At 45.0% G+C, this 23,543-nt stretch overlaps 1 protein-coding gene and 7 non-coding genes across 8 annotated transcripts; all 8 read right to left on the bottom strand.

The window, feature by feature from the left end:
- Nucleotides 1-834: 834 nt before the first annotated feature.
- TRNAS-GCU (transfer RNA serine (anticodon GCU)) lies at nt 835-916 on the bottom strand. The gene has a single exon. It is a non-coding gene; the product is annotated as a tRNA-Ser (tRNA).
- Nucleotides 917-938: 22 nt separating this feature from the next.
- On the bottom strand, nt 939-1,012 carry TRNAN-GUU (transfer RNA asparagine (anticodon GUU)). Its single transcript has one exon. It is a non-coding gene; the product is annotated as a tRNA-Asn (tRNA).
- A 1,137-nt stretch (nt 1,013-2,149) lies between these two features.
- Nucleotides 2,150-2,223, bottom strand: TRNAN-GUU (transfer RNA asparagine (anticodon GUU)). The gene has a single exon. It is a non-coding gene; the product is annotated as a tRNA-Asn (tRNA).
- A 3,193-nt stretch (nt 2,224-5,416) lies between these two features.
- TRNAE-CUC (transfer RNA glutamic acid (anticodon CUC)) lies at nt 5,417-5,488 on the bottom strand. Its single transcript has one exon. It is a non-coding gene; the product is annotated as a tRNA-Glu (tRNA).
- A 4,575-nt stretch (nt 5,489-10,063) lies between these two features.
- On the bottom strand, nt 10,064-10,136 carry TRNAV-CAC (transfer RNA valine (anticodon CAC)). Its single transcript has one exon. It is a non-coding gene; the product is annotated as a tRNA-Val (tRNA).
- A 400-nt stretch (nt 10,137-10,536) lies between these two features.
- TRNAN-GUU (transfer RNA asparagine (anticodon GUU)) lies at nt 10,537-10,610 on the bottom strand. Its single transcript has one exon. It is a non-coding gene; the product is annotated as a tRNA-Asn (tRNA).
- A 3,641-nt stretch (nt 10,611-14,251) lies between these two features.
- Nucleotides 14,252-14,323, bottom strand: TRNAE-UUC (transfer RNA glutamic acid (anticodon UUC)). The gene has a single exon. It is a non-coding gene; the product is annotated as a tRNA-Glu (tRNA).
- Nucleotides 14,324-16,680: 2,357 nt separating this feature from the next.
- On the bottom strand, nt 16,681-23,274 carry LOC148126599 (uncharacterized). The gene is made up of 2 exons (XM_087928370.1): nt 23,182-23,274; nt 16,681-19,796 (listed from the first exon to the last, which is right to left on the bottom strand). Exons 1-2 carry the CDS (start codon nt 23,213-23,215, stop codon nt 18,619-18,621), a joined length of 1,212 nt encoding a protein of 403 aa, XP_087784496.1. The 5' UTR covers nt 23,216-23,274; the 3' UTR covers nt 16,681-18,618.
- Nucleotides 23,275-23,543: the final 269 nt, after the last annotated feature.

Here is a 23,543-nt window from a genome sequence, read left to right as displayed (position 1 = left end):
CTAGAAGGTGACTTTATGGTGGGGGAACCAGATTTTCGGTCAGCAGAAGAAAAAAGGGTGCTGTGCTAGGAGGTGACTCTATGGTGGGGGAACTGGACTTCCAGTCTGCTCCAGAACTGAATGGGGGACTTCCGGTTAAAACCTTTGTGGCTCTTTTGAGAGTTTAAGGTTGCCAACCCCTGCCCAATACCATTCCAGATAAGTTCAGTCTCTTCTTAAAAACCTTCAGTGATGAAGCAGCCACAACCTTTCTTGCTGTGGCTATTAAGTGAACCATTGCCGTTAACTTAGTAACTAGGTTGTTAAGTGAATTTGGCTTCTCCATTGACTTTGCTTGTTGGAAGGTTGCAAAAGAGGATCAAATGACCCCAGAGTAGTGCAACCATTATAAATATGAGTCAGCTGCCAAGCACTTGAATTTTGATCATGTGACCAGGGGGGAATGGTGCAACGGGTCGTAAGTGTGAAAAACGGTCCTGTTTTCAGTGCTGTTGCAACTTCGAACAGTCACGAAATGGAACTGTTGCAAGTCAAGGACTATTTCTATAAAAAAAAGTGATTTCTAAATATGTGAGACCACTAGGTAGCTAGAGAAGTGCCCTGATTGATGGTTCTGCTTGTCTGGAGCGCACAGACATTAATCAAGAATATCGGAGCGATGGATTCAATCGGCAGGATCAAGTGATAAAAAGAAACAAGAATATGGAATAATACTTTCCCTCACAAGGAGCAGAAAAACAGCAAAAATAGTGACACAGCTTAGCTTTTCACCCTTCCAATATACAGAGGAAGGTACTTTCACCCTGAAATCCCGCAAGCAGAAGGAAAAAGTGCCGACGAGGGTGGGATTCGAACCCACGCGTGCAGAGCACAATGGATTAGCAGTCCATCACCTTCACCACTCGGCCACCTCGTCAAGGGGGCAGGGCACCCGTGGCCGTCCCTGGGTGGGCTCGAACCACCATCCTTCTGGTTAACAGCCAGACGCGCTAACCCATTGCGCCACAGAGACCTGGCACAGGCCTCCATCTCCGCTCCCGCCTCCTGAGCATCCATAGCTGGGCTGGCTAGACAGTAATTGAATACCTTTGTTCCAAGACCCAGATAGGAAAAGAGAAACCTTGGATATAAGTATTGCTTCTCTTCAGACAGACTCTCAACAGCTGTGCCAGTGGTGTAGGGACATCATGCAGGGTTTCCAACCTTGTGACCCGGGTTCGAGTCCCGGCTGGCGCACGTCTCCTTCCACCTTTTGATCTTCTAGGAGGTGCAGGGAACATCACCAGACAAGATTTTTGATCCCGGATTCTGTTTCCAATGAGAGAAAATTGGAGCGTAGCAGCTGCTGTGGGACAGATGGGACTTCCTCCACATCCCTTGTGGGGGTGCAGGGGGGTGTTACCCTGTAAGTGCTAGATTGACGCAACAGAATTCTTCCCCTGCCACAGAGATGCCGGCTTTGGCTTCAGTCTCCACACCAGGAGAGACCAAAGGGGGAGTTTGTTTTCTAACAGATGGCTGCCTGCTGTTAAAAATATGTCCAAGCTCTATTCATTTTTCCATACTGGCAGTCACACAATTAACCACATCTCGTTTTGCATTTAACATCTCTTGGCTTTGAGCATCTACGTTTAATGCCTCTCAACTGTCCTGCTTATTTTACTTGGTAGGCAAATGATTTCAGCAACTGCGCAGACATTGAGAAGGCATCAATGTTAAGGCTGTAAATTGTGAATAAGATCTGAGTTTCTGCTGCTGCTGCTGTTGCTGCTCTCCTCCTCCTCCTCCTCCTCCTCCTCCTCCCTGGAAGTAACATGTAGGTGGCCTAATCTTTGTAACAGACAGCTGTTTCAGGACCCTGGAGAGCTCCACTGAGGCTGCTTTGTGCCACTCCAGCACTTCTCCGTCTTGAGGAAGAAGCCCAGGACACGTGGGGGATTCCTTCCCCTTTCGGCTTAGTCACTGATTGTTAATAAGTCTGCCTTGTTCTTCCTTCTGCACTCTGGAAGGTTTAAAAAAAATGCAGATGATGGCTGAATATTTTGTGAGAAAAAGGATCGACTGGGTGAGAATTCAAGCCTGCAGATGAAAAGCTGGGTGCTGCATTCAATCCATCACCTTCGCTCTGAATTAGAGCCATCAAGCAGGCCGTCCCTGGGTGGGCTCGAACCACCATCCTTCTGGTTAACAGCCAGACGCGCTAACCCATTGCGCCACAGAGACTTGGCACAGGCCTCCCTCTTGGCTCCCTGCACCTGAGCATCCATAGCTGGGGCTGGCTAGACAGCAGTCAGACACCTTGGTCACAAGACACAGTGTGTTCCCCTCTGTCGCCATCAGCTGGGACAAGAGAAATCCTGGATAGAATAGAATAGAATTCTTTATTGGCCAAGTGTGATTGGACACACAAGGAATTTGTCTTGGTGTAAATACTCTCAGTATACATAAAAGAAAAGATACATTTGTCAAGAGTCAAGAATCATCAGGTACAACACATAATGATAGTCATAGGGTACAATCAACAATCAAATCATATTAGGAAACAATCAATATAAATAGTAAGGATACAAGCAACAAAGTTACAGTCCTACAATCACAAGTGGGAGGGGATGGGTGATAAGCAGTGATGACAAGATTAACAGTAGTGCAGACTTCGTAATAGTTGAACAGTGTTGAGAGAATTATTTGTTCAGCAGAGTGATGCCTTTCGGGAAAAAAATGTTTTGTCTCTAGTTGTTCTGGTGTGCAGTGCTCTATAGCATCATGTTGAGGGAAGGAGTTGAAACAGTTTTTGTCTGGGATGTGAGGGGTGTGTAAATATTTTCACAGCCCTCTTTTGGACTTGTGCAGTATACAGGTCCTCAATTGAAGGCAGGTTGGTAGTAATTGTTTTTTCTGCAGACCTAATGACTCTCTGAAGTCTGTGTCTGTCCTGTTGGGTTGCAGAACCAAGCCTGACAGTTATAGAGGTGCAGATGACAGACTCAATAATTCCTCTGTAGAACTGGATCAGCAGCTCCTTGGACAGTTTGAGCTTTCTGAGTTGGCGCAGAAAGAACATTCTTTGTTGTGCTTTTTTGACAATGTTTTTGATGTTAGGTGTCCACTTTAAGTCATGTGATATAATAGAACCTAGAAATTTGAAGGTCTCTACTGTTGATACTGTGTTGTCTAGTATTGTAAGAGGTGGTAGTATGGGAGGGTTTCTTCTAAAGTCTACCACCATTTCTAAGGTTTTGAGTGTGTTGAGTTCCAGATTGTTCCAGTTACACCATGAGGCAAGTTGTATAACCTCCTGTCTGTATGCGGATTCGTCATTGTCTCGAATGAGACCAATCACTGTTGTGTCATCAGCAAACTTCAGTATTTTAACAGATGGATCGTTTGAGATGCAGTCATTGGTATATAGGGAGAAGAAAAGTGGAGATAGCACACAGCCTTGGGGGGGTCCTGTGCTGATTGTACAGGTATCAGGTGTGATTCTGCCTAGCTTCACCTGCTGCTTCCTGTCTGTTAGGAAGCTTATGATCCACTTACAAGTGTGTTCAGGTACTGCTAGTTGGTTTAATTTACTTAGAAGAGTGTCTGGAATGATGGTATTGAATGCTGAACCGAAGTCTACAAACAGGACCCTTGTGTAGGTATTTAACAGCTGTGCCAGTGGTGTAGGGGCATCATGCAGGGTTTCCAACCTTGTGACCCAGGTTCAAGTCCTGACTGGCGCATGTCTCCTTCCCTCTGTTGCTCTTCCAGGATGTACAGGCAGCATCACAAGACGAAGTTTTGATCCTGGATTCTGTTTTCAATGAGAGAGAAACAGCCACGGGATATAAATGAGGCCTCTCTTGAGACAGACTCTCAACCGCTGTGCCAGTGGTGTAGGGGCATCATGCAGGGTTCCCAATCTTGCGACCCGGGTTCGAGTCCTGGCTGGCGCACGTCTCCTTTTGCTCTTCTAGGAAGTAGAAGCAGCATCCACGGATGACGTTTTTCATCCCAGATTCTGTTTTAGTGGGAGAAGAAGAAAAATGCTCTTGATGGCTGGCGCTGACATCGCTTTGGTTTCTCCGCAGGAAGCAAAACGTAGGAATAACTTCAGGATTTCCTCTCTCTTGGGCCCAGGGACTTCCTCTGTTTTTGGTTTGGGGGGAGAACCACAGCTGAAGCCCCAGAATGACTATCAGTGGAAGATGTGACATCTGAGATGGGATTTGAATCCATGCATACAGAGTATAGAGCCTTAGCTGTCAATCAGCTCCCCCGATCAGCCATCTTGTCAAGGGAAAGGTACCTGCAGGTATTCCTGGGTGAACTCAAACCACTCGGACTCTTCTGGTCAACAGCCAGACCCCTTGACCCCTTGTGCTCCAGAGATGTGGGATATGACTTCACCTCAGCCTCCTTGAAGAGCTGGCACCAATCTCTCTCTCCCTAGTGGACCACAGGCGGCTTTGCATCCTCCAAGTCTCCTGCAATTCCCTGCAGTCATCAACTGCCTTTTTTTAAAAAAACAAAATTTTAAAGACAAACAAAACATAAAACGTAAGAACATAAAACCTCTTTTCTGAAAGTTATTTGTAAATTTTAACAAAGCAACTAAAACATTAGTGCACAGGAGAAGTTTTGTTTAAAGAAGGAAGATAAATGGATAGCCGGAAACAGAACAGACAAAGAATAATAAATATTATGATTTGAATTGAGATGAGATAAACAAAATAAAACTAAGAAAGTTTAAAAGAGATGAGAAGCTATATAGAAAATTGAAAATGGTAATAAGATATGGAATGGTATATAAAATGAATATGAATTTGAATTTGTGTCTGTATGAAGAGTTGTAACCCGGGACTAAGCAACTTTCAGAAAAGTTGTTTTAGTTTTATGCTTCTATGTTTTGTGTTTTTGTGTGTTTATGCTTGATTGAGTTAATAAAACCTTGGAGGAATGTTAGAAGAGGATAATTCAGAATAAAAGATAGAAGAGAATAAAACAAGTCAGATGAAAATATAAGTACAATGAATAAAAACATATAAAAGAGATAAATATAGAAAAGAAATATAATCGAATAAAAGTAAAGGGATAAATAATGAGAAATTTGAAAAGATATGTATGTGTTTATAAGGAAATGTGTCAATGCTGCATAAAATAACGTTTTATTTGCTTTGTTAAAATTTGCAAATAACTTTCATCAACTGCCTTTTTTTTTTGAAGGTCCAAGGCAGGCTGGTTGGATGGAGACTCTATCAAGCCTGCCAGGAAGACCAGAAGGGATAAGACGGGGGGAAAGAAAAAAGGGGAAAAAAAAGAGAAAGTCAGACGCGGGACAATTTTCTGACCAGTTCAGCTTACTTTGTTGTGAAAATGAACCTTCCTGAAAATACCAGCTACATAATGATGGATAAGGTTGGAAGCAAACGCTTTCCCTGGCCGGGAATCGAACCCGGGCCGTGGTGGTGAGAGCGCCAAATCCTGACCACTAGACCACCAGGGAAGGACGTCCCTCCAGTTCTCCTTGGAAAGAGGTATCAACTCCAACAGGAGGAAAAGTTTCAAGTAGAACAGGATCGTTCCCTCCCTTGAGGCTTTCTCACTGCTGGTGGCCTGCAGAGAGGCCCCGGTCCTGCTCACCCAGGTGTTCAGGTAGGAGGAGGGTCAGATGGGGGTTGGGGGTGGCTTCCCTCAAAACTTTCTCAGAGTTTCCAGCCTTTGAAAAGTCACCAGGTACTTTATTTTCCAGCTGTAGTTGGCAGCTGTCTCTTGGCACCCCCTGCCCTGGAGGCCTGGAGAATGAGATGCTTACACGCTTTCCTCCAACGTCCCAAAGGTGAAAAGCCAATGCCTCAAGACTCCATCCAATGAGGAACGGGGCTGACAAGGGGAAGGACGGCCCTCTCTCTCCACAGAATCACCCCAAACGTGTTGGATCTCAGAGGGGAGAATTCAGAGACCTGTTTTTCTAGGCTGGAATCAGATGGGCTCGGAACAATGATCCAGTGAAGATGAAGGCTGTGGCTTTGTTGTGGCCCACCAGTAGCCAGGGGAGTTGGCAGCAGACTTGGACAGTGAGGAGTTTGGGAAGGAACGTGGGTCAGTCCTGGAGTCTTTGACGAGTGCTCTGCATTGGAGGCAGAGATGGGGCCAGGACCACCCGACAGTTATCAGCTGCCTTCGGAGTTGGAGATCAGTGAGGCAGAAGAACAGCTGGAGCCTGTTCCCAATGTGCACATGCGCAGAGCTGCCAGGAGAAGGGAACCATTAAAGAACAAGGGCTGACTCAGGAGCAAAGGCAGAGGTAGACAGTGAATGCCCCCTCCCATAAGGAATAAAGAGGAGCGAAAGGGGAGTGGTGTTTGCAGGAGTTCATTTAATTAGGGTGAAGATTTGTTTGTGACTCCTTGCCAAGTATTTTCTGGTACAGCGTTGCGCTTGGAAGATATCATCCTGGCAACTCTCCAAGCCTGTTAAGTTCTGTAATTGTAAATCACTCTGGAAAGACTATTTGCAGAACTTTTCTGAGTGTGAATGAGAGGAATTCACATAAGCATAATAAAAAAAGGGGGTGTGTGCCATTTTGTGAAGCCTAGGTCAGAACAAGCTTTTCAAGGCTTGTTTCCCAGCTAGCCAGCCGTGAAAGAGATTTTGTTGGAATTTGTCAGAGTATATTCATGAATTGGAATAGAGCATGGTTGTTGAGGTAATTCCCCGTTAGGAGAATGAGCGCATACAGGGAGACGTATTTGAAAGGAGTGTTTGAATAATACACAGAGAGCACACAGATACACTGTACAGTAAATGTAGGTTTTTACTTCCAGAAATGTTTAAGCAAAGTTCAAACACAGTCCAAAGTCATTCACAGGTAAAATCAGTCAGTTTTCAGTCTGGGGATAATCCAATAACAAAGCCCAGTATCAAAAACAGTTCAGTATCTGACTAACATCAAATCCAGGAATAACAGTCAATTAGGAGGACCAGCAACTCTCCAACAGAAGGAAAACAGAGAGACTCACCGAGACACACTCTCTTCTGAGACTCTTTTGAGACTAAGACTAAACAACCCAGGTTTCTGGCTCCATCTTATGGCCGTTTGAGAAACCACACCCAATTACTGTTCTTTGCATTTTCTTAAAGATACAGTATTAAAATGTCTATCCTGTTTTATATATTTTCCAACCCAAATAATTGTTCGGTAACTTACTTTCCTAACGATGGTAACAAGGTCAGCCAATGAATAGGCATAACAACTAAATCAGCCAATGAGGACAGTTTGGAAACTGAAACTAGAAGTAGCCGAGGCTGGAAACTGAAACTAGAAGTAGCCTAGGCATGGCGTTATATTAAGCTCTGCAACTCTGCAGTTATGTTGAGCTCTGAAATGAAAATGCTTCTCTCCTCTTTCTTGCTTGCTGAACTAAAGTGAAAATGATGTCTCTTTCTGAGCTACTGAAGTTACTTGCAATATGTTACTGTCTGAGTTTGGTCCATGTTGGAGAAATCTACAACTAGTTTGTATAATTTACTTATTATGCTTATAAAGATGTTCAATGAAGCATCAGCCACCTGTGTTTATTTTTCTGGTGCTGAATTAACATTGCAAAACTGTGGACAGAATTCATTGGCTTAAAAGAGTGGATTCCCTGCCCCTGTTGACATTTCGCATGTGAGGAAGGAAGAACTAGGCTGCTGCATTCCTGGAACTCAGGCAAAGCAGTGGCCCACGTGCTGGGCTTTTTCCATGACCAGACAACCTGTAGGGCAGGGGCTGGCTCAGAGGCATTTGTTTCAAAGGAACATGGTTCAGAGTATTGCAGCGTAAATTCAGCATCAGAAACGTAAACACAGATGGCTGAGGTTTCATTTCACTTCTTTATAAACACATAAAGTAAATTTTACAATACCAGTTGTAGATTTCTCCAACATGGACCAAACTCAAACAGAAGCAGACATGCTACAGGTTCAGAGCAGAGCTCTAGTTTTCGGATAAACCACGCCCAGATTCTCTCTTTAAGTTTCAGCCCTCAACTCAGCTCTCATTGGTTGACCTTGTTACTAAACTCTGCTCTGGCTCATGAACATACTCTGACAGGGGGACTCTTCCAGAGCTCATCTCCTGGGATACTTGCAAGATGCAAACCTTTGTGGCTGGGAAGAGGGAAGGGAGACTCCAGCACCCCAGCGCCCTCATCTCTCCACTTCATGGTGGAGGACTGCAGTCCCTAGAGAGGCAAGAGAACCGGAAGAGAATAGTAATCTGGATCTTGATGGTCTGGATCTGAGCAACAAGGAAGAAGGAGGAAATGGGAGTCCTTTTCTGCTCCTCTCCAAATTTCAAGTGTCAGAAAAGACTCCCAGATGTCAGCAAACTCAGGGCTGGCTCCCAATTGGTTCTTTCCCAGGTCCTCTTGTCCATTGAAAGGAAAGCATTCTTCAACCAGGTCTGTATGGTTGTGCCAGTGGGGAAGTGGAATCGAGCAAGAGTGCCAATCTTGTATCCCAGGTTCAAATCCTGCCGAGCACTGTTCTTAATTTTCTTTTCTTTATTTTTTTGCAAAGACAACATGACTGAATCAACTGTTTTACACAGAAGGGACTCTTTAGAAAAAAGAAAGGCTTCTTGAATCAGCGAGCAAACAGACACACACAAATACTCACATAATCCTCCTTCATTGTCCCTGCACTTAACCACTCATTGCCTGTAGTGATTTTAAAGTACTCCTAGCTACGATCAAAGCTGTGTTGTAAAACCTTTGGCTCAGAGGTGGTATTCAGCAGATTCTGGCTACTTCTGAAGAACTGGTAGTGGAAATTTTGAGTAGTTCGGAGAACCAGCAAATACTACCTCTGACTGGAGATTTTACAGCATCTTTCCCCTCCCACACCCACCAAGCCATGCCCACAGAACCGGTAGTAAAAAAAATTGAATCCCACCACTGCTTTGGCTCAGTGGTGGGACTCAAAATTTTCTACTACCGGTTATGTGGGCATAGCTTGGTGGTATGGTGTGGCTTGGTGGGTGTGGCAGGGGAAAGATACTGTAAAATCCTCATTCCCACCCTACCCCACTAACCTGCTTTCCAGCTCCATTCTCCTGTGCAGGGCAACCAAAGGAGATGCAGCCGATCAGCTGGGACTCAGGAGGCAGAGAATTGATGGGAGGATGGGGCCAGTCAGAGGTGGTATTTACCGGTTTTCTGAACCACTCAAAATTTCCGCTACCAGTTATCCAGGACTGGTCAGAACCTGCTGAATACCACCTCTACTTTGGCTGAATCCCTACCATAATGGTGGTTCCCTATCACCATCCTGAAATCTAGCGTGGATGTTCCACATCTGCAGTGGGGAACGTAACCCATGATCCACTGAGCCAAGGAGGATAGCACATCAAGCTTGTCAAAACAGCACATTTCTAAGCCCAGTTCCAGAAGTTGATGAATTTAAACTCTCCTGTCACCCAAGTTTAGATGTTGACCAGGACAGTCTAGGAATTGAAAACTGCAACTTTTCTTTATTGCTGCAGAATGTGAAGCCATAAAACTGTTACGTCAGGGTATATTCATTAACTGGCAGAGACATGGTTAACAGAGGTCAGCAAGCGGGGCAACAGACCAGCCAATGGGAGCTCACAGCCTGGGTATGGTTTGGCTCTGTGTGCTTTGCTGAGAACTGAAAGTGAAACTAGCCTTGCTTACTGACTGAAACTAGATATCTGCTCTGAGCTGCCGCTTGCTACTTTCTGTTATGTTACGTTGAAAAATATCTACAAATGGTATTGTAAACTTTACCCATATTAATATGTTTATAAAGAAGTTAATGATCCTGCTGAATCAGTCATCTGTCTGTTTTGTGGACGTGAGTTTCTGCTGCAAACTCCAACATGTTAAGACCTCTATTCTCTAGCGTTTGGCTCAGGATGACTAATCTTCTTTGGTCAATGGTTTACAAGCATCCTCTGCTTAGTCATTCTCTTTTGGATAAGGGAAAATAAAAAGTGGGATGCTTCTTGATCTTTGGATACGGGGGAAGGCATTTCCCACTTATTTGGAGCTTGGAATGGCTGAGAAAAAAAAAGTGTTTCTGTCTGGTTTCGAACCAGGGACCTTTTGCTTGTGAGGTAAACGTGATAACCACTACACCACATAAACCAGAGGTATGGGTACCTCTCAGTTAGCATACCCATATCTTTAGCTGGCCATTCCAGACAGTTATTTCCAGAATAAGGTAGGTTAAAGCAGAGGTCTCCAAACTTGTCAACTTTAAGACTTGTGGACTTCAACTCCCAGAATTCCTCAGCCAGCTATGATTTCTGGGAGTTGAAATCCACAAGTCTTAAAGTTGACAAGTTTGGGGACCCCTGGGTTAAAGGATTGTTATACCTTAGAGACATCCGTTCTCCAGAGCACAGAGTTAATGAAGCAGATGGCTGAATATTTAAATCTGGCAGGAAAAAAAAAAGAGGATGGGAACTGCAGTTCCAAGATAAACAACCCAATAGACAAACATTCTGTAACCGTCACCTATTATCGGTCAACTCATCAAGCAGGCCGTCCCTGGGTGGGCTCGAACCACCATCCTTCTGGTTAACAGCCAGACGCGCTAACCCATTGCGCCACAGAGACCTGGCACAGGCCTCCTGAGCATCCATAGCTGGGGCTGGCTAGACAGCAATTGAATACCTTGGTCACAAGACACAGTGTGTTCCCCTCTGTCGCCATCAGATAGGAAAAGAGAAACCCTGGATATAAATATTGCTTCGCTTGAGACAGACTCTCAACAGCTGTGCCAGTGGTGTAGGGGCATCATGCAGGGTTTCCAACCTTGTGACCCAGGTTCGAGTCCCGGCTGGCGCATGTCTCCTTCCACCTTTTGGTCTTCTAGGAGGTGCAGGCAGCATCACTACACAAGAGTTTTGATCCTGGATTCCGTTTCCAATGAGAGAAAAAGAGCCACGCTCTTGGTGGCTGCCGTGGACCTCATCTTGCATTTTCAGCAGGAATGAAAAATGTCGAAATAATTTCCTGAGATCCCCATTCTTGCCAATGAGGGTGCAATGCAAATCCAGGTACGGATAGCATAGGGCAGTGTTGGCGAATCTTTTCAGCACTGAGCGCCGAAATGGGAGCACACGCATGCGCGCAGTGGAGCACCGGAAACCGGAAGAGCAGCATGCACACATGAAGACCATCTGCCCAGCGCACATGCATGTGCCGGAAACCAGAAGCTAAGCTTCCCACTATGCGCATGCATGCCGGGGAGCTGCTCTTCCGATTTCCGGTGTTCCCACGCACGCAAAGATCAGATGACTGGCATGCATGTGTGTGCCGGAAACTGGAAGAGCTATGGGTGATGGCTGACATGCCTGAAGAGATGGCTCTGTGTGCCACTTCCGGCATGTGTGCCATAGGTTTGCTATCCTAGGCATCGGGCATTCACAGTCCAGCACTTTTCCCTCTCAGCCATCGTACAATGGGAAGGCTGGAGTGCGTAACATCAGGCACGTTACTAAAAGCCAAAATCATGAAACTGTGACTCATTCACTTTGGCCATGTCCTGCAGGAGAATTCACTGGACAAAGCAGTTACATTTGGAAGACTTACTGGCAAAAGAAAACCAGGTGTCATCTCAAAAATATTTCTCTGGACACTTCCGGCTTGTGGTCCTTCAGTGCAGGCAGGATTCCGTGACTATGCACGGTTTCTGCCTGTGTTCACTGCCTGAGTGCCTTGAGCCATTTGGCTTCGGGGCTAGGCCACCTTTGTAGAAGGTGGTGAAGACTGGGGGGTTCTGGCAGGGATGAGAGACATCACATCTCTCTTCCCTAGCCGGCAAAATCTCCCTCTCCGATGGCAACTGAATGGCGGTCTCGGCCGCCATTTAGAAGAGCCCAGCCGGGAAAAGGAATGTGCTGGAGGGGTTTGTGAAGAAATGAAACTGATTTTGCTGACCGGGACAAAGGAACAGTGAAGGTATCCTGGTATTTAACACCTACTAAAGACACATTGTTCCCAGACTGAATAAGCAGCGAATGGATATCAAAGGGAAAACTTTTTTTTCTTTTCACTCTCCTTCCAAACGGAACAGCTTTGAGAGAAATCAGAAACCCGCATTGAAGGTATGCTAAATGCTAAAGACTGTGCTAATGCCAAAGGGATATGGATTTCTAAATATTTAAAGAAAATGTTTTCTTCTGCTGTGAGTGGGAAGGGAGAGGAAAAAAATTGAAGTGAAAGTTGAAAATAAGGAGCAGACTGCCTAGAATTTTAAAGAGCCATTTGAACATTAATAAGACTTCAAAAGACATATTATAATTGGAATTTTGTGATTTAATAGCAACCCCAGAAAAAGAAATGGAAGAAGAGAAAAAGTGCTAAATGAAATAGTCTATGTGGATTGTTTGGTGACTTTGCATCTTTTGGGAAACTTTTTTTTCTTTGTTTAAAAACACTCGGGTGGTTGTTTTGGGAAATTTTTTTCCTCTTTATAATGGCACCACTTTTGGATGAATTTAAAACTGAATATCTAAAATATAAAAAGGAAGAACAAGACTGGAAAGATATTTTGGACATTCTTTTTCAATCTTTAGAAATGGCGGTGCATTCCTATGGAGAATTGATTGCGCAGCAGGATAATTGGGACAGCTGCTCAACGGCCAGACCTCATGACCCCTTCCCAGTAGTGGGATTCAAATTGTTTTACCACCAGTTCAGCGGGTGTGACTTGGTGGGCGTGCTTTGCACGTGTGGAAAGGGTTTCCTGCTGACCTTCTCCTGCAATCCTGCGCTCCCCTTGGGTGTTCAACAGCTGACGCGCAAAGCAGCTGAACTTCCAAAGCAGGAAAATAAAGATCAGGATAGAGCCAGGTGGGCAGGCAGGCCCAGCAGCTGATTGTCCGAGCAAACCGGTTTGCTCCCAGATGATCCTTGGAGCAACCAGTTCGAATGAACCGGGCTGAACCGCTAGCATAGCACCACTGCTCCTTGCGCTCCAGAGACGTGCCATACTGTTCCACCTCAACCTATTTGAAGGCTGTCACCCACCTGTTCCCCCCAGTGGATCATAGGCAGTTTCAGCTTCAACTCATAAAATATTTCTATGATCTTTTAAAAGTTGCCAACAGAAAGGAAGGGGGGAAGCCGTGGGCAGCTTGCATTCCATAAATGTTTTCAAAGATAGTTTCTAGGTGACTGAAACTTCTGCCGCACAAAATTCTAAGTGGAGAGTATGATTGATGACTCTTGGCTATGGATGTGTCCCATTGGAGAATATGAATTATGATACACCCAGGGGGTGGGGGGAAAACCAGGGTCGAGGGTGACAATGAATTAGGTGTCTCAGCGTCGGCTACAACCAAGGCAGTGCCGGCATGTTTACTCTTAATAAATCTTCTTTAAGTTTTGGAAGTTTGGCTCAAAATTAATGATTTAAATGGGGGTAACTGCTGGAGCCCTGACAGGCAGCTTTCTACCCTCCAAGTCTCTTGCAATTTCTGCAGTTGTCTGTGGAGATTCTCAATCATCCAGGTCAAGGTTATCCTAAAGCTGCTTTTTTAGGAGGCCATTTTGGACTTCCTTGTTTTTCTCTGAAGACGTTCTCACTTCTCATCCAAGAAGCTTCTTCAGCTCTGACTGGATGGTGGGGAATGGAAGGATTTTTATATCCCTTGCAGACAGCTGGTCGTTTGCATCCTTTTAAAGAGTCATTGAGGCCACTTGGAGGTTTGTTAATGTCCCCCAGGTCACCCAATTAGTGCAAATAGGTGGGAAGCCTCCTTGGAATTGTTGAAAGGATTGTGTTGTAGACTGGAGATAGGGGATGTCGCTTGCCTCCACCTCTGTGACCCTGAAGACACAGACAAAGCTCCAAGTGGCATCAGTGACTCTCTAAAAAGAATGCAAATCACCAGCTGTCTGCAAGGAATATAAATCCATCCAGTCCCCACTGTCCAATCAGAGCTGAAGAAGCTTCTTGGATAAGAAGTGAAAACGTCTTCAGAGAAAAACAAGGAAGTCCAAAATTGCCTCCTGAAAAAAGCAGCTTCGGAAATACCTGCAGTAATCAACTGCCTTTTTTGAAGGTCCAAGGCAGGCTGGTTGCATGGAGGCCATCAAGCCTACTAGGACCAGAGGATGGAGTGGGATAGGGAGGAAAGAGAAAGGAGAGGCAGGGCAATTTTCTGGCCAATTCAGCCTATCTTGTCATGAAAACAAGCTTCCCTGAAAATTCCACCTGCAGGATGCTTGAAGGCTTGGAAGTAAAAGCTTTCCCTGACCGGGAATCGAACCCGGGCCGCAGCGGTGAAAGCGCTGAATCCTGACCACTAGACCACCAGGGAAAGACGAGGTGGCTTTCATCTCTCCAGCTTCTTCTTAGAAGGGGCAGGCTCAGGTTCTGCAAGTGGGAAGGTTTGCAAGGAAGCAGGCGCGTCCCTTCCTTTGAGACTTTCACTTTCTCCCTGCTTGAAAGCCTCCAACTGTTGGTGGCCTGCACAGAGACCCCTGCCCCACCACCCAGGCTTTTCAGGTAGGAGGGCCGGGAGGGGTGGAGACGCTTCCTCAAAACTTTCTCACAGCACCCATCGATGCCCAGGTTGTTAGGCTTTCTACCTTCCAGGCTGACTTGCTGCATGTGGTATCTCTCTGGTGGCCTAGAGCAGTGGCCCCCAACCTTTTTTGAACCAGGGATTGGTTTCACGATTGTTTATTCTTCCACGGACTGGTACCTGAGTAACATGAGACTCCACCACCATCGGGACGGCTCTTCGTTCGAAGCCGCCCCCCACTTCGACGAAACTAAGGCACGAGTACCCAAACGCCGCTTTCCAACCGAAAACCCGGAAGCGCCGTCGAAACAAGATGGCAGCACCCAAGCTTTGCGGCCCGGTAAAAAATGATCCATGGACCAGTACTGGTCCGGGGACCGGTGGTTGGGGACCCCTGGCCTAGAGGACGATAGGCTTATACACTTTCCTCAACGTCCCAGAGGTAAGAGGCCATTTTGGTCCAAAGCTGATGCCCAGAGCCTCCAACAAGGAGGAAGAGGACCTCCCCACTCCCATCAAGCAGGGGATGAAGAAAGCCAATCCCCACAGCATCCTCCCAAAATGGAAGCTCTCAGAATGAGGAAATTCTGGGACCTCCTTTTCCAGATTGGATTGGAAGTCGGCCATTTCCTGTACTTGCTTGGAGCCTGGAATGGCTGCAATGCAGAGAAAAGATCCGTTTCTGCCTGGTTTCAAACCAGGAAACTTTTGCGCATTAGCTAAGTTTGATAACCACTGCAGCACAGCAACCGTAGATGTGGTAAGACCACACACCTAGAGTACTGCATCCAGTTTTGGTCACCACACTATAAAAAAAGAAGTTGAGACTAGAAAAAGTACACAGAAGAGCAACCAGGATGATTAGGGGACTGGAGACTAAAACATATGAAGAAGGGTTACAGGAACTGGGCTTGGCTGGTCTAGTGAAGAGAAGGAACAGGGGAGACAGGATAGCAGTCTTCCAAGATTTGAGGGGCTGCCACAGAGAGGAAAAGATCCAGCTATTTTCTAAAGCACCTGTAGGCCAAATAACAATGGATGGAAACCGAACAAGGAGAGATTTAACCTGGAAATAAGGAGAAACTTTCTGACAGAACAATCAACCAATGGAACAGAAGTTGCCCTCGGAAGTTGTGGCAGCATCATCACTTCAGACTTTCAAGAAGAGATTGGATTTCCATCTGTCAAAAATGGTGTAAGGTCTCCTGCTTGGGCAGGGGGTTGAACTAGATGACCTACAAGGTCCCTTCCAATTCTGATTATCTATTATCGGTATAGATTTCAACGACCAAACCCATATATTTTGCCCTCCATCCAGAGGTGGGATTCTATCGGTTCTGCCGAACTGGTAGTTCTGAAGATCAGCTGAGAGGAAACCGGTTCGCTCGAACGATCTTCTGGTCTTCTGTTTGGCCCACCCACCTGCCCGGGCTCTAGGCTGTCCTTTATTCCTTGCGTTTTCAACCTCAGCTGCTTTGCATGGCACAGCTGATTGCTGCATGCGCCCTGCACACAGGGCTTGCAGGAAAAGATGATTTTCAAACGCTGCACATGCACGCAAAGTGTGCACTCACCGAACCGGTTATTACACCGGCTGAATCTCACCCCTGCCTCCATGCCATCCTGGTGTCTGCAGCATCAGATGAGTTAAAAGCACATTATTCCTTAAGTGTTTGGTGCCCATCCAGATCTCAGAGGCAGGGGAAAGAATGAAGACATAGAATTTAAGACAGGATCTCAAAATAACTGCGCCATGGATACAAGGTCATCATATATGGTTCCCAATCTTGGAACCTGGGTTCAAGTTCCAGCTGGTGGGGGCCTTCTTTCACTTTTCTGGGATCTGCCAGACAATGTTTTCATCCCAGTGGGAGAAAAAGGGCCATGACTTCAAATGGAATATAACAAGGGTGTCAAACTCAGGGCCCGGGGCCCAGAACCAGCCCGCGGATTACTTAGATCTGGCCCGCGGGGCCCTGAGAACAGTGTAGGAGTGGCCCACAGTGCTTCTGGCAGAGAAAATTGAGCTTGAGATCCATTATAGGTGGGCAGAGGGTTGCAGGAGGCCGTTGCAGCCAAAAACAGAATGTGATGACCCGAGGCGTGGCACAAAAGCAACAAAGTCACAAAAGTAGGTAAAAGTCCCTTTAATACCTCCAACTTGTCCCCCAATGTCCAATTATCATCGACTGGAGAAAAAACTCTCCCAAGAACAGTTTTTAAAGGGAAGAAATCCACTCCGAACCCAAAGTACATATAAATTATAAAAACCAACACAAACCACGCTGCAGCAATTAATGAGACAGGGCAGGATAAGGAATTGCAGACTTCAAAAGATAATGAAACACACAGAATTGGGAGGACACCAGAACTCAGATAATACTTGACAAAGATAATGCATGCCTTGCTTCCAGCAAGGTGCTGTGCACAAACACCCTTTATATCCTGTTTTCCCAGCTGCAGCTAATGAAGGAAATCAGGGCCTTTTTCTCCCCTGTAACCCATGTTGTTCCTTTATCCGTTCCTCCCTGCATGCCGTAGGATGAAGAAGAGGTGGCCCTGGGTCTTCCTGATTGCCCAGCCGGACTGTGCCCTTCCCCAGTTTCCTTCACAGCCACACTCCCACTCCATGTCAGCTGTTCAACCTCCCCCTCGGAATCAGATTCCAACAGGGGTGTGACAGAGCTTGGGAGCCCATTTTCATTGGCAGTGCACTTGGGCCATTACAGGTGCCCCGACACGTTTGACATTGAGCTGGCCACATCCACTCCGTTTCCCCCTCCCCCAATTAAACACAACTCTGATGCAGCCCTCAATGAAATCAAGTTTGACACCCTTGGAATAGAAGCTATCAGTCAAAGAGAACCCCGGCACCAGATACGAGTGTTCAGACGGAGGGAGGACAGTGTCATTGAGGGTACCAAGATAGGATCTGAGACTTGAGGTTCTTGTCTCCTGCTGTAAATTTAGGTCTTTGGGCATATTAGTTTCCTCTGAGCTTCTCCACTTGCTCATCTGTTAAGTAGCCTTTTCAAGCTAGCACGAGATTCCAAAACTCTCACGCAGGCCCCTCCAAATGTCTCATGTTCATAATTTGCAATCGACCCAAAGTTCATTAAATATAGGACTCAAAAATAATCATATCAATATTATTTAATTAATTTAATCTAAGGTTTTAGGTAAATGTAAAAAAGAAAATCTATTTTAATCTTTGTCTGGGTCCTTACCACTCTGGAGAAAAATCAGAATTGGGGACTTTCACTGGAGAAAAGCCCTTTGCATGTCCATCTGTTGGACTTCTAAATCATAGTTCTTTTCAGAGTTTTTCCTCTGAAGTTTCTTCCATTTCCATACATTTATACAGGCTTGTGGTGAGGATTCTGTGATATGTTCCCAGTTCAAATTTAGTTACTTTCATCCCCATGAGGTAATTATTCCTATTCCCTTTCAAATGTGGATATTTACCACCATTCCTGGAGTGACTGTCCTAACTTAATTTCCACAGTTTCCAAAAATCCCTTTCCTCAGCTGACGCTTGGCTGTGATCTCAACATACTTTAAATCCTTTCTTCACTCTTACATAAAGCAAAACAAGGGAAGGAAGAAAGAAAAAACAAAACAAAAGATAGGAGACCGCCTCTGAATTGCTTCTTCCAGTTCAGGATCAATAAAATTTCTTTCCCGGCTTTTGCTGTAGTTTGGTTTCATAATGAGAAGCAAGGGGGGAAACCTAGATTGTAACAAGATTAAGGAAAGGAAAAACAACCTGAACTCTAGAAAGGGATGATTATACACATCTTGTCTAAAGGGAGAAATGCTGATCAACTAATTCTGAGACACAGCAGGGGTATATTGTTCAGATGGGAATTCCAACAAACAATTGGGGAATCTGCAATTATTAACTAATAGGCAGGACACATTGCTGGCAGGGCAGTTAAATTCCCTTAATCCCGACTGTTACTTTTTCTTCACAACCTCCTACTTAGTAAAAACCACAATTATGATTTAGGATTCATCCCGTTCTGATCTGGATTAGAAAGGTAATTTGTGCGGGCATATCAAAGTAGGTTTGGTATTTATTTGAATTATTATTCACACGGACCCTTGCATGAGATTTTTAGACAACTATTTGTATTGAAGCTCTTCCTGCACTCCCTGCATTGATAGGGCTGCTTTCCTCTGTAGAAAATAAGAATACAACTCCTAAATCCCATTCCACGTAGTAAGATTTTTTTTCTCCTTGTGGGGATACTTTTCCATTCTACAATGGACCTATTGTCACAGCTCTTTCCACGCTCCCTGGATTGACAGGGATTCTCCCCCGAGTTGAGAATCTTTTTATGTCTAGTAAGATCACCTCTGTATCTAAAACTCTTCCCACACTCCCAGCATTGATATAATTTCTCCCCTGCATGGACAGCTTTATGGTCAATCAGAGAATTACTTCTGGTAAAGCTCTTCCCACATTCCATGCATGTATATGGCTTCTCTCCTTTATATATCCTTTTATGAGAAGTAAGATTTCTATCCTGAGTAAATGTCTTCCCACACTCGCTACACTGATATGGCTTTTCCCCCGAATGCACTCTTTTATGGCAAGTAAGATCACAATTCTTTCTAAAACCCTTTCCACATTCCACACATTTATATGGCTTCCTTCCTGTGTGGATCCACTTGTAGAAAGTAAGACTACTACTACAACTAAAGCTCTTTCCACACTCCATATATTGATATGGGTTCTCTCCTGTGTGGGTCCTCTTGTGGTAAGTAAGACTACTTCTACAACTAAAGCTCTGCCCACATTCCATGCACTGATATGGCTTCTCTCCTGTGTGGTTCCACTTGTGGGAATTAAGACTACTGCTATGAGGAAAAGCCTTTCCATACTCCATGCATTTATAAGGTCTTTGTCCTTTGTGATTCCTTTGATGTCTTCTAAGGGAGTGATTATCACAGATGATCTTTCCACACTCCCTGCAGGTATTTGGTTTCTCTTCTAAATGTGTTTGGTTATGGAAAATCAAATGATCTGATGTATTAAAGTTCTTTCCACACTCCATGCTTTGATATGATCTTTCTCCCATATCAGTGATTGTATGGTTAGAAAGTTGACTGACCCGAGGAAAGCCTTTTTTAATTCCACATTGCGATTGCTTTGTTTCATCACTCTTTGGTTGCATCTGATCTGAAAATTTCCCTTTTCTGCCTTTCGAATGGATTGCTTGACGTTCCTCCTTGCAATTCTTACTCTCTTGCCCGTTATAGCCTTGAAAAAGCAAAATGAAAATTGTCAGAAAACCATGGAAATGATTAAAGATCAAACTTTTTCTCCTGGGATTTATCTGATCAATATATTTTGGCTGCTTTGTTGACTAATATGAAGATCTGAACAAAGGTTTTACCAAATATGCATTTCCAAGTGGGCTCCTGCCAAGTTCATATGTCAGGAATGGATTGTGTCACGATGAACCTAAGATAAAATCCTGATCTAATCTTTGACTACCAGTGTGTTGATGACCAGCATCAGTCACATGGTGTCATAAACTCCTGAAATGCTTTGGACACTATATCATGCAGGGGCAGCAACTTACCCACCAGCTCCCCAATTTCAATGAAAGTCTCATTTCTACTTGTTTGCAGAGCAGAGTCTTTGAAAACCAACAGGACTTTCTGGATGGGAATAGCTCCCCACCTCCAATTTGGGATGATGCCAAACTCAGTGCCCAAGTGACCCCATTTCTGAGAAAGGAAGATCTCTCTCAGGGCACATCCAGGTCTTGCTTATACATGCCAGTCAGTTGTTTCATCCACCGTCAGATCATGTCAAAGAACAATACTATTTTATACACCAAATTGGTGTTCAATACCATCTGGTCTTGAATAGCAGCCATTCAGCACCCAATGACTAGGCTCAGGAGTGAATACAAGGCAGGAAGAAATTTGCTAAAGGGTGGCCATCCCATTCCTGCCTGCAGCCCAACCCACAACTTCCTCCTAGAAACTTCTACGGCATGAAAATTTATCATCATCATCTTAGCTGCTGTCTACCCACTTCAAGATGAAGACCTCTTTCGCATGTTTCCAACCAATATGGTCATGAGCTTTTTTTTTTTTGCCAATTGTTTCTTTCATGGAAATAAATATTTTGTGTTGGATGAGCAGAAGGAACTTTGAAAGAAAACAATTTTACTTCTGTGAAAGGGGATACCTGTGCAGGGTTCCAATTTTCCTTTCAATAAATTCCTTTGTTGCATAGAGCCAGTTTGGGCTAGTAATTAAGGCCCCAAACTGGAAACCCCAAGGACTAGTTTTGCCTTAAGCATGAATGCCAATTGAGTGACTTTGGGCCAGTTTCTCTCAGCTCAACCATATCACAAGGTGGTTGTTATAGAGAAAAATAGGAGATGGAAGGAGGATTAGATCCGCTGCTTTATTTACAGGCAGTCCTTGAGATACAACCATAATGGGAACCACTTATTGATGTTGCACGTAAAACCTAATGACCCTCCTATTCCTGTTCTCTCTGATGAAACATAAAACCAATGTTCTAGTTGTTAAGTGGAGCAAGTGGAGTGCTCCCTGGGTGGGGGAGGATGTTGGAGATCTAGTACAGGCCCAGGCTCACTTGCCCTTGCCCTTCTAAGCCCCACCACCTCCAAGTCACCCCATACTCCATTTGTTGTGCCTTGGGTCCCAAAAGGGCTTCTACTCCACCAGCAGGCCAAACTCTGAGGCCTTCCAGAGCACTGGAATGATTTCCTTCTTTGTGCAGACACATGACACGGTCCAAAAAATGGCAGCCGTTTTGTCCCATCAACAAAATGGCAACAACATTCTGGTTGCCCACCAATCAGCCCAGGGACAAGCTGCTTTTGTTTTGCTGCCTTAAGAAACTCTGCACAATAGTTTGTGGATGGTGACCTCTCTAAGGTAGCAAAATGAAGCATTTTGTCCGGTGGCCAATATGTTGTCCTCACCCATTTGTGGCTGAGAACGAAATGGTGGCTGTATTTTGGCTACTTCTGCATGGCCCGGAGACAAACTGCTTTGTTTTGCTGCCTTAACAAGCTGCGCACAGTGCTGAAGCTTTCTGCTGCATCCAGAAGTTTCTGCAACACTGGGCCAACTTCCCTTAAGGCAGCAATGTGAACCAGTTTGTGTGGCAGCGGCCATTTTGTCTGTGCCTATTTTTGGGTGGGAACAAAATGGCGGCTGTATTTGGGGTGCTGCCACATGGCTTGGAGACAAACTGCTTTGCTGCCTTAACAAGCTCTGCACAATGCTGAAGCTTTCTGTTGCATTCAGAAGCATCTGCAGCATTGTGCAGATCTCTCTAATACAGCAATCTGAACTAGTTTGTGTGGCAGCGGCCATTTTGCCTGTGCCTATTTGTGGGTGGGAACAAAATGGCAGCTGTATTTGTATAGTTCCTGCATGGCCCAGAGACAAACTGCTTTGTCTTGCTGCCTTAACAAGCTGAGCACAATGCTGAAGCTTTCTGCTGCATCCAGAAGCTTCTGCAACACTGAGCCGACTTCTTTTAAGGCAGCAAAATGAAGCAATTTCTCTGGTGGCTGCCATTTTGTTCCACCCACAAATGAGTGGGACAAAATGGTGGCCGCATTTGGATTTGCCACCATGTAGCACCAGGACACATGCTCTGTCCTTTTTCTACAACATGAGGTCCAGAGAGCTTCAGAAAATAAATGTGGAGTTTGTGATGGGCATGTGAGGAGCAAGCTCAAGCATTGAAGAATTCTGGCAAATTGGGATGGGGAGAGAGAGGCAGCCACTCAACTTGTGGGTGGGACAAAATGGCAGCCACCAGAGAAATTGCTTCATTTTGCTGCCTTAAGAGAAGTCGGCCCAGTGTTGCAGAAGCTTCTGGATGCAGCAGAAAGCTTCAGCACTGTGCTCAGCTTGTTAAGGCAGCAAGACAAAGCAGTTTGTCTCTGGGCCATGCAGCAACTATACAAATACAGCTGCCATTCTGTTCCCACCCACAAATAGGCACAGACAAAATGGCCGCCGCCACACAAAATGATTCAGATTGCTGTATTAGAGAGATCTGCACAATGCTGCAGATGCTTCTGAATGTAACAGAAAGCTTCAGCATTGTGCAGAGCTTGTTAAGGCAGCAAAATAAAGCAGTTTGTCTCCGAGCCATGTGGCAGCACCCCAAATACAGCCGCCATTTTGTTCCCACCCCAAAATAGGCACAGACAAAATGGCCACTGCCACACAAACTGGTTCACATTGCTGCCTTAAGGGAAGTTGGCCCAGTGTTGCAGAAGCTTCTGGATGCAGCAGAAAGCTTCAACATTTTGTGGAGCTTGTTAAAGCAGCAAAAAAAAAAAGAAAAGCAGTTTGTCTCTGGGCTATGCAGTAGCAGCCCAAATACAGCCACCATTTTATTTTAACCTTGAAGCGGGGTGATATGTAGCTTTCGGGGGGGCTGGGGGGGTATTAGTCTGTCATAATTTAGAATGCTCATTAAATGGCTTGTTGTAACTCGAAGGTTACCTGCACTAAAAAGTAATATAGGGCAGTATATAAATTTAAAAAGTGCTATTTTATATATTAAAAACACACCTGGTTGCATCTAACCCCATGACTTCTCTATGTTTCTGAACACAGACAGGGTTTCTTACCCAGAAAAGCCAGATTCCTGGAATTCTCCAGCATAACTTCTCTGTAGAGCTCTTTTTGGTCAGCATCCAGTTGAAACCACTCCTCCTTGGAGAAATACAGATACTTCTGTGGTGGTCTCTCATGGAAAAAAGACACAACACAAGGTTGTCCCGGGATGAGAGCCCAGAGCAAACTCCGAAACCCTCTTTTATTAGAAGCAATCTTTTTTAACATAGCAATTTTTGTTAACATCCTATCACAAATGCATTACATCACACAACATGCACTGATCATTCGCATACAGCATACAAGGCTGCAAAGTTTAAGTTTGCTACAGTTCTGGTGAAGAAATGGCAACAATTTGTCCTTGTTCCTTGCTCCC

The sequence above is a fragment of the Pseudonaja textilis genome, chromosome 2 (assembly GCF_049901715.1).
Source record: "Pseudonaja textilis isolate UNSWEBS1 chromosome 2, rPseTex1.2, whole genome shotgun sequence".
Taxonomy (NCBI): Eukaryota; Metazoa; Chordata; class Lepidosauria; order Squamata; family Elapidae; genus Pseudonaja; species Pseudonaja textilis.
This window is presented reverse-complemented; position numbering and strand designations above follow the sequence as displayed.

Excerpts from the sequence above, each read along its gene's own strand:
- LOC148126599 (XM_087928370.1), bottom strand. The coding sequence starts at position 23,215 with ATGCTGGAGAATTCCAGGAATCTGGCTTTTCTGG. Across the intron at positions 19,797-23,181 it reads CAGGAATCTGGCTTTTCTGG|GCTATAACGGGCAAGAGAGT; the intron begins GTAAGAAACCCT and ends TGCTTTTTCAAG.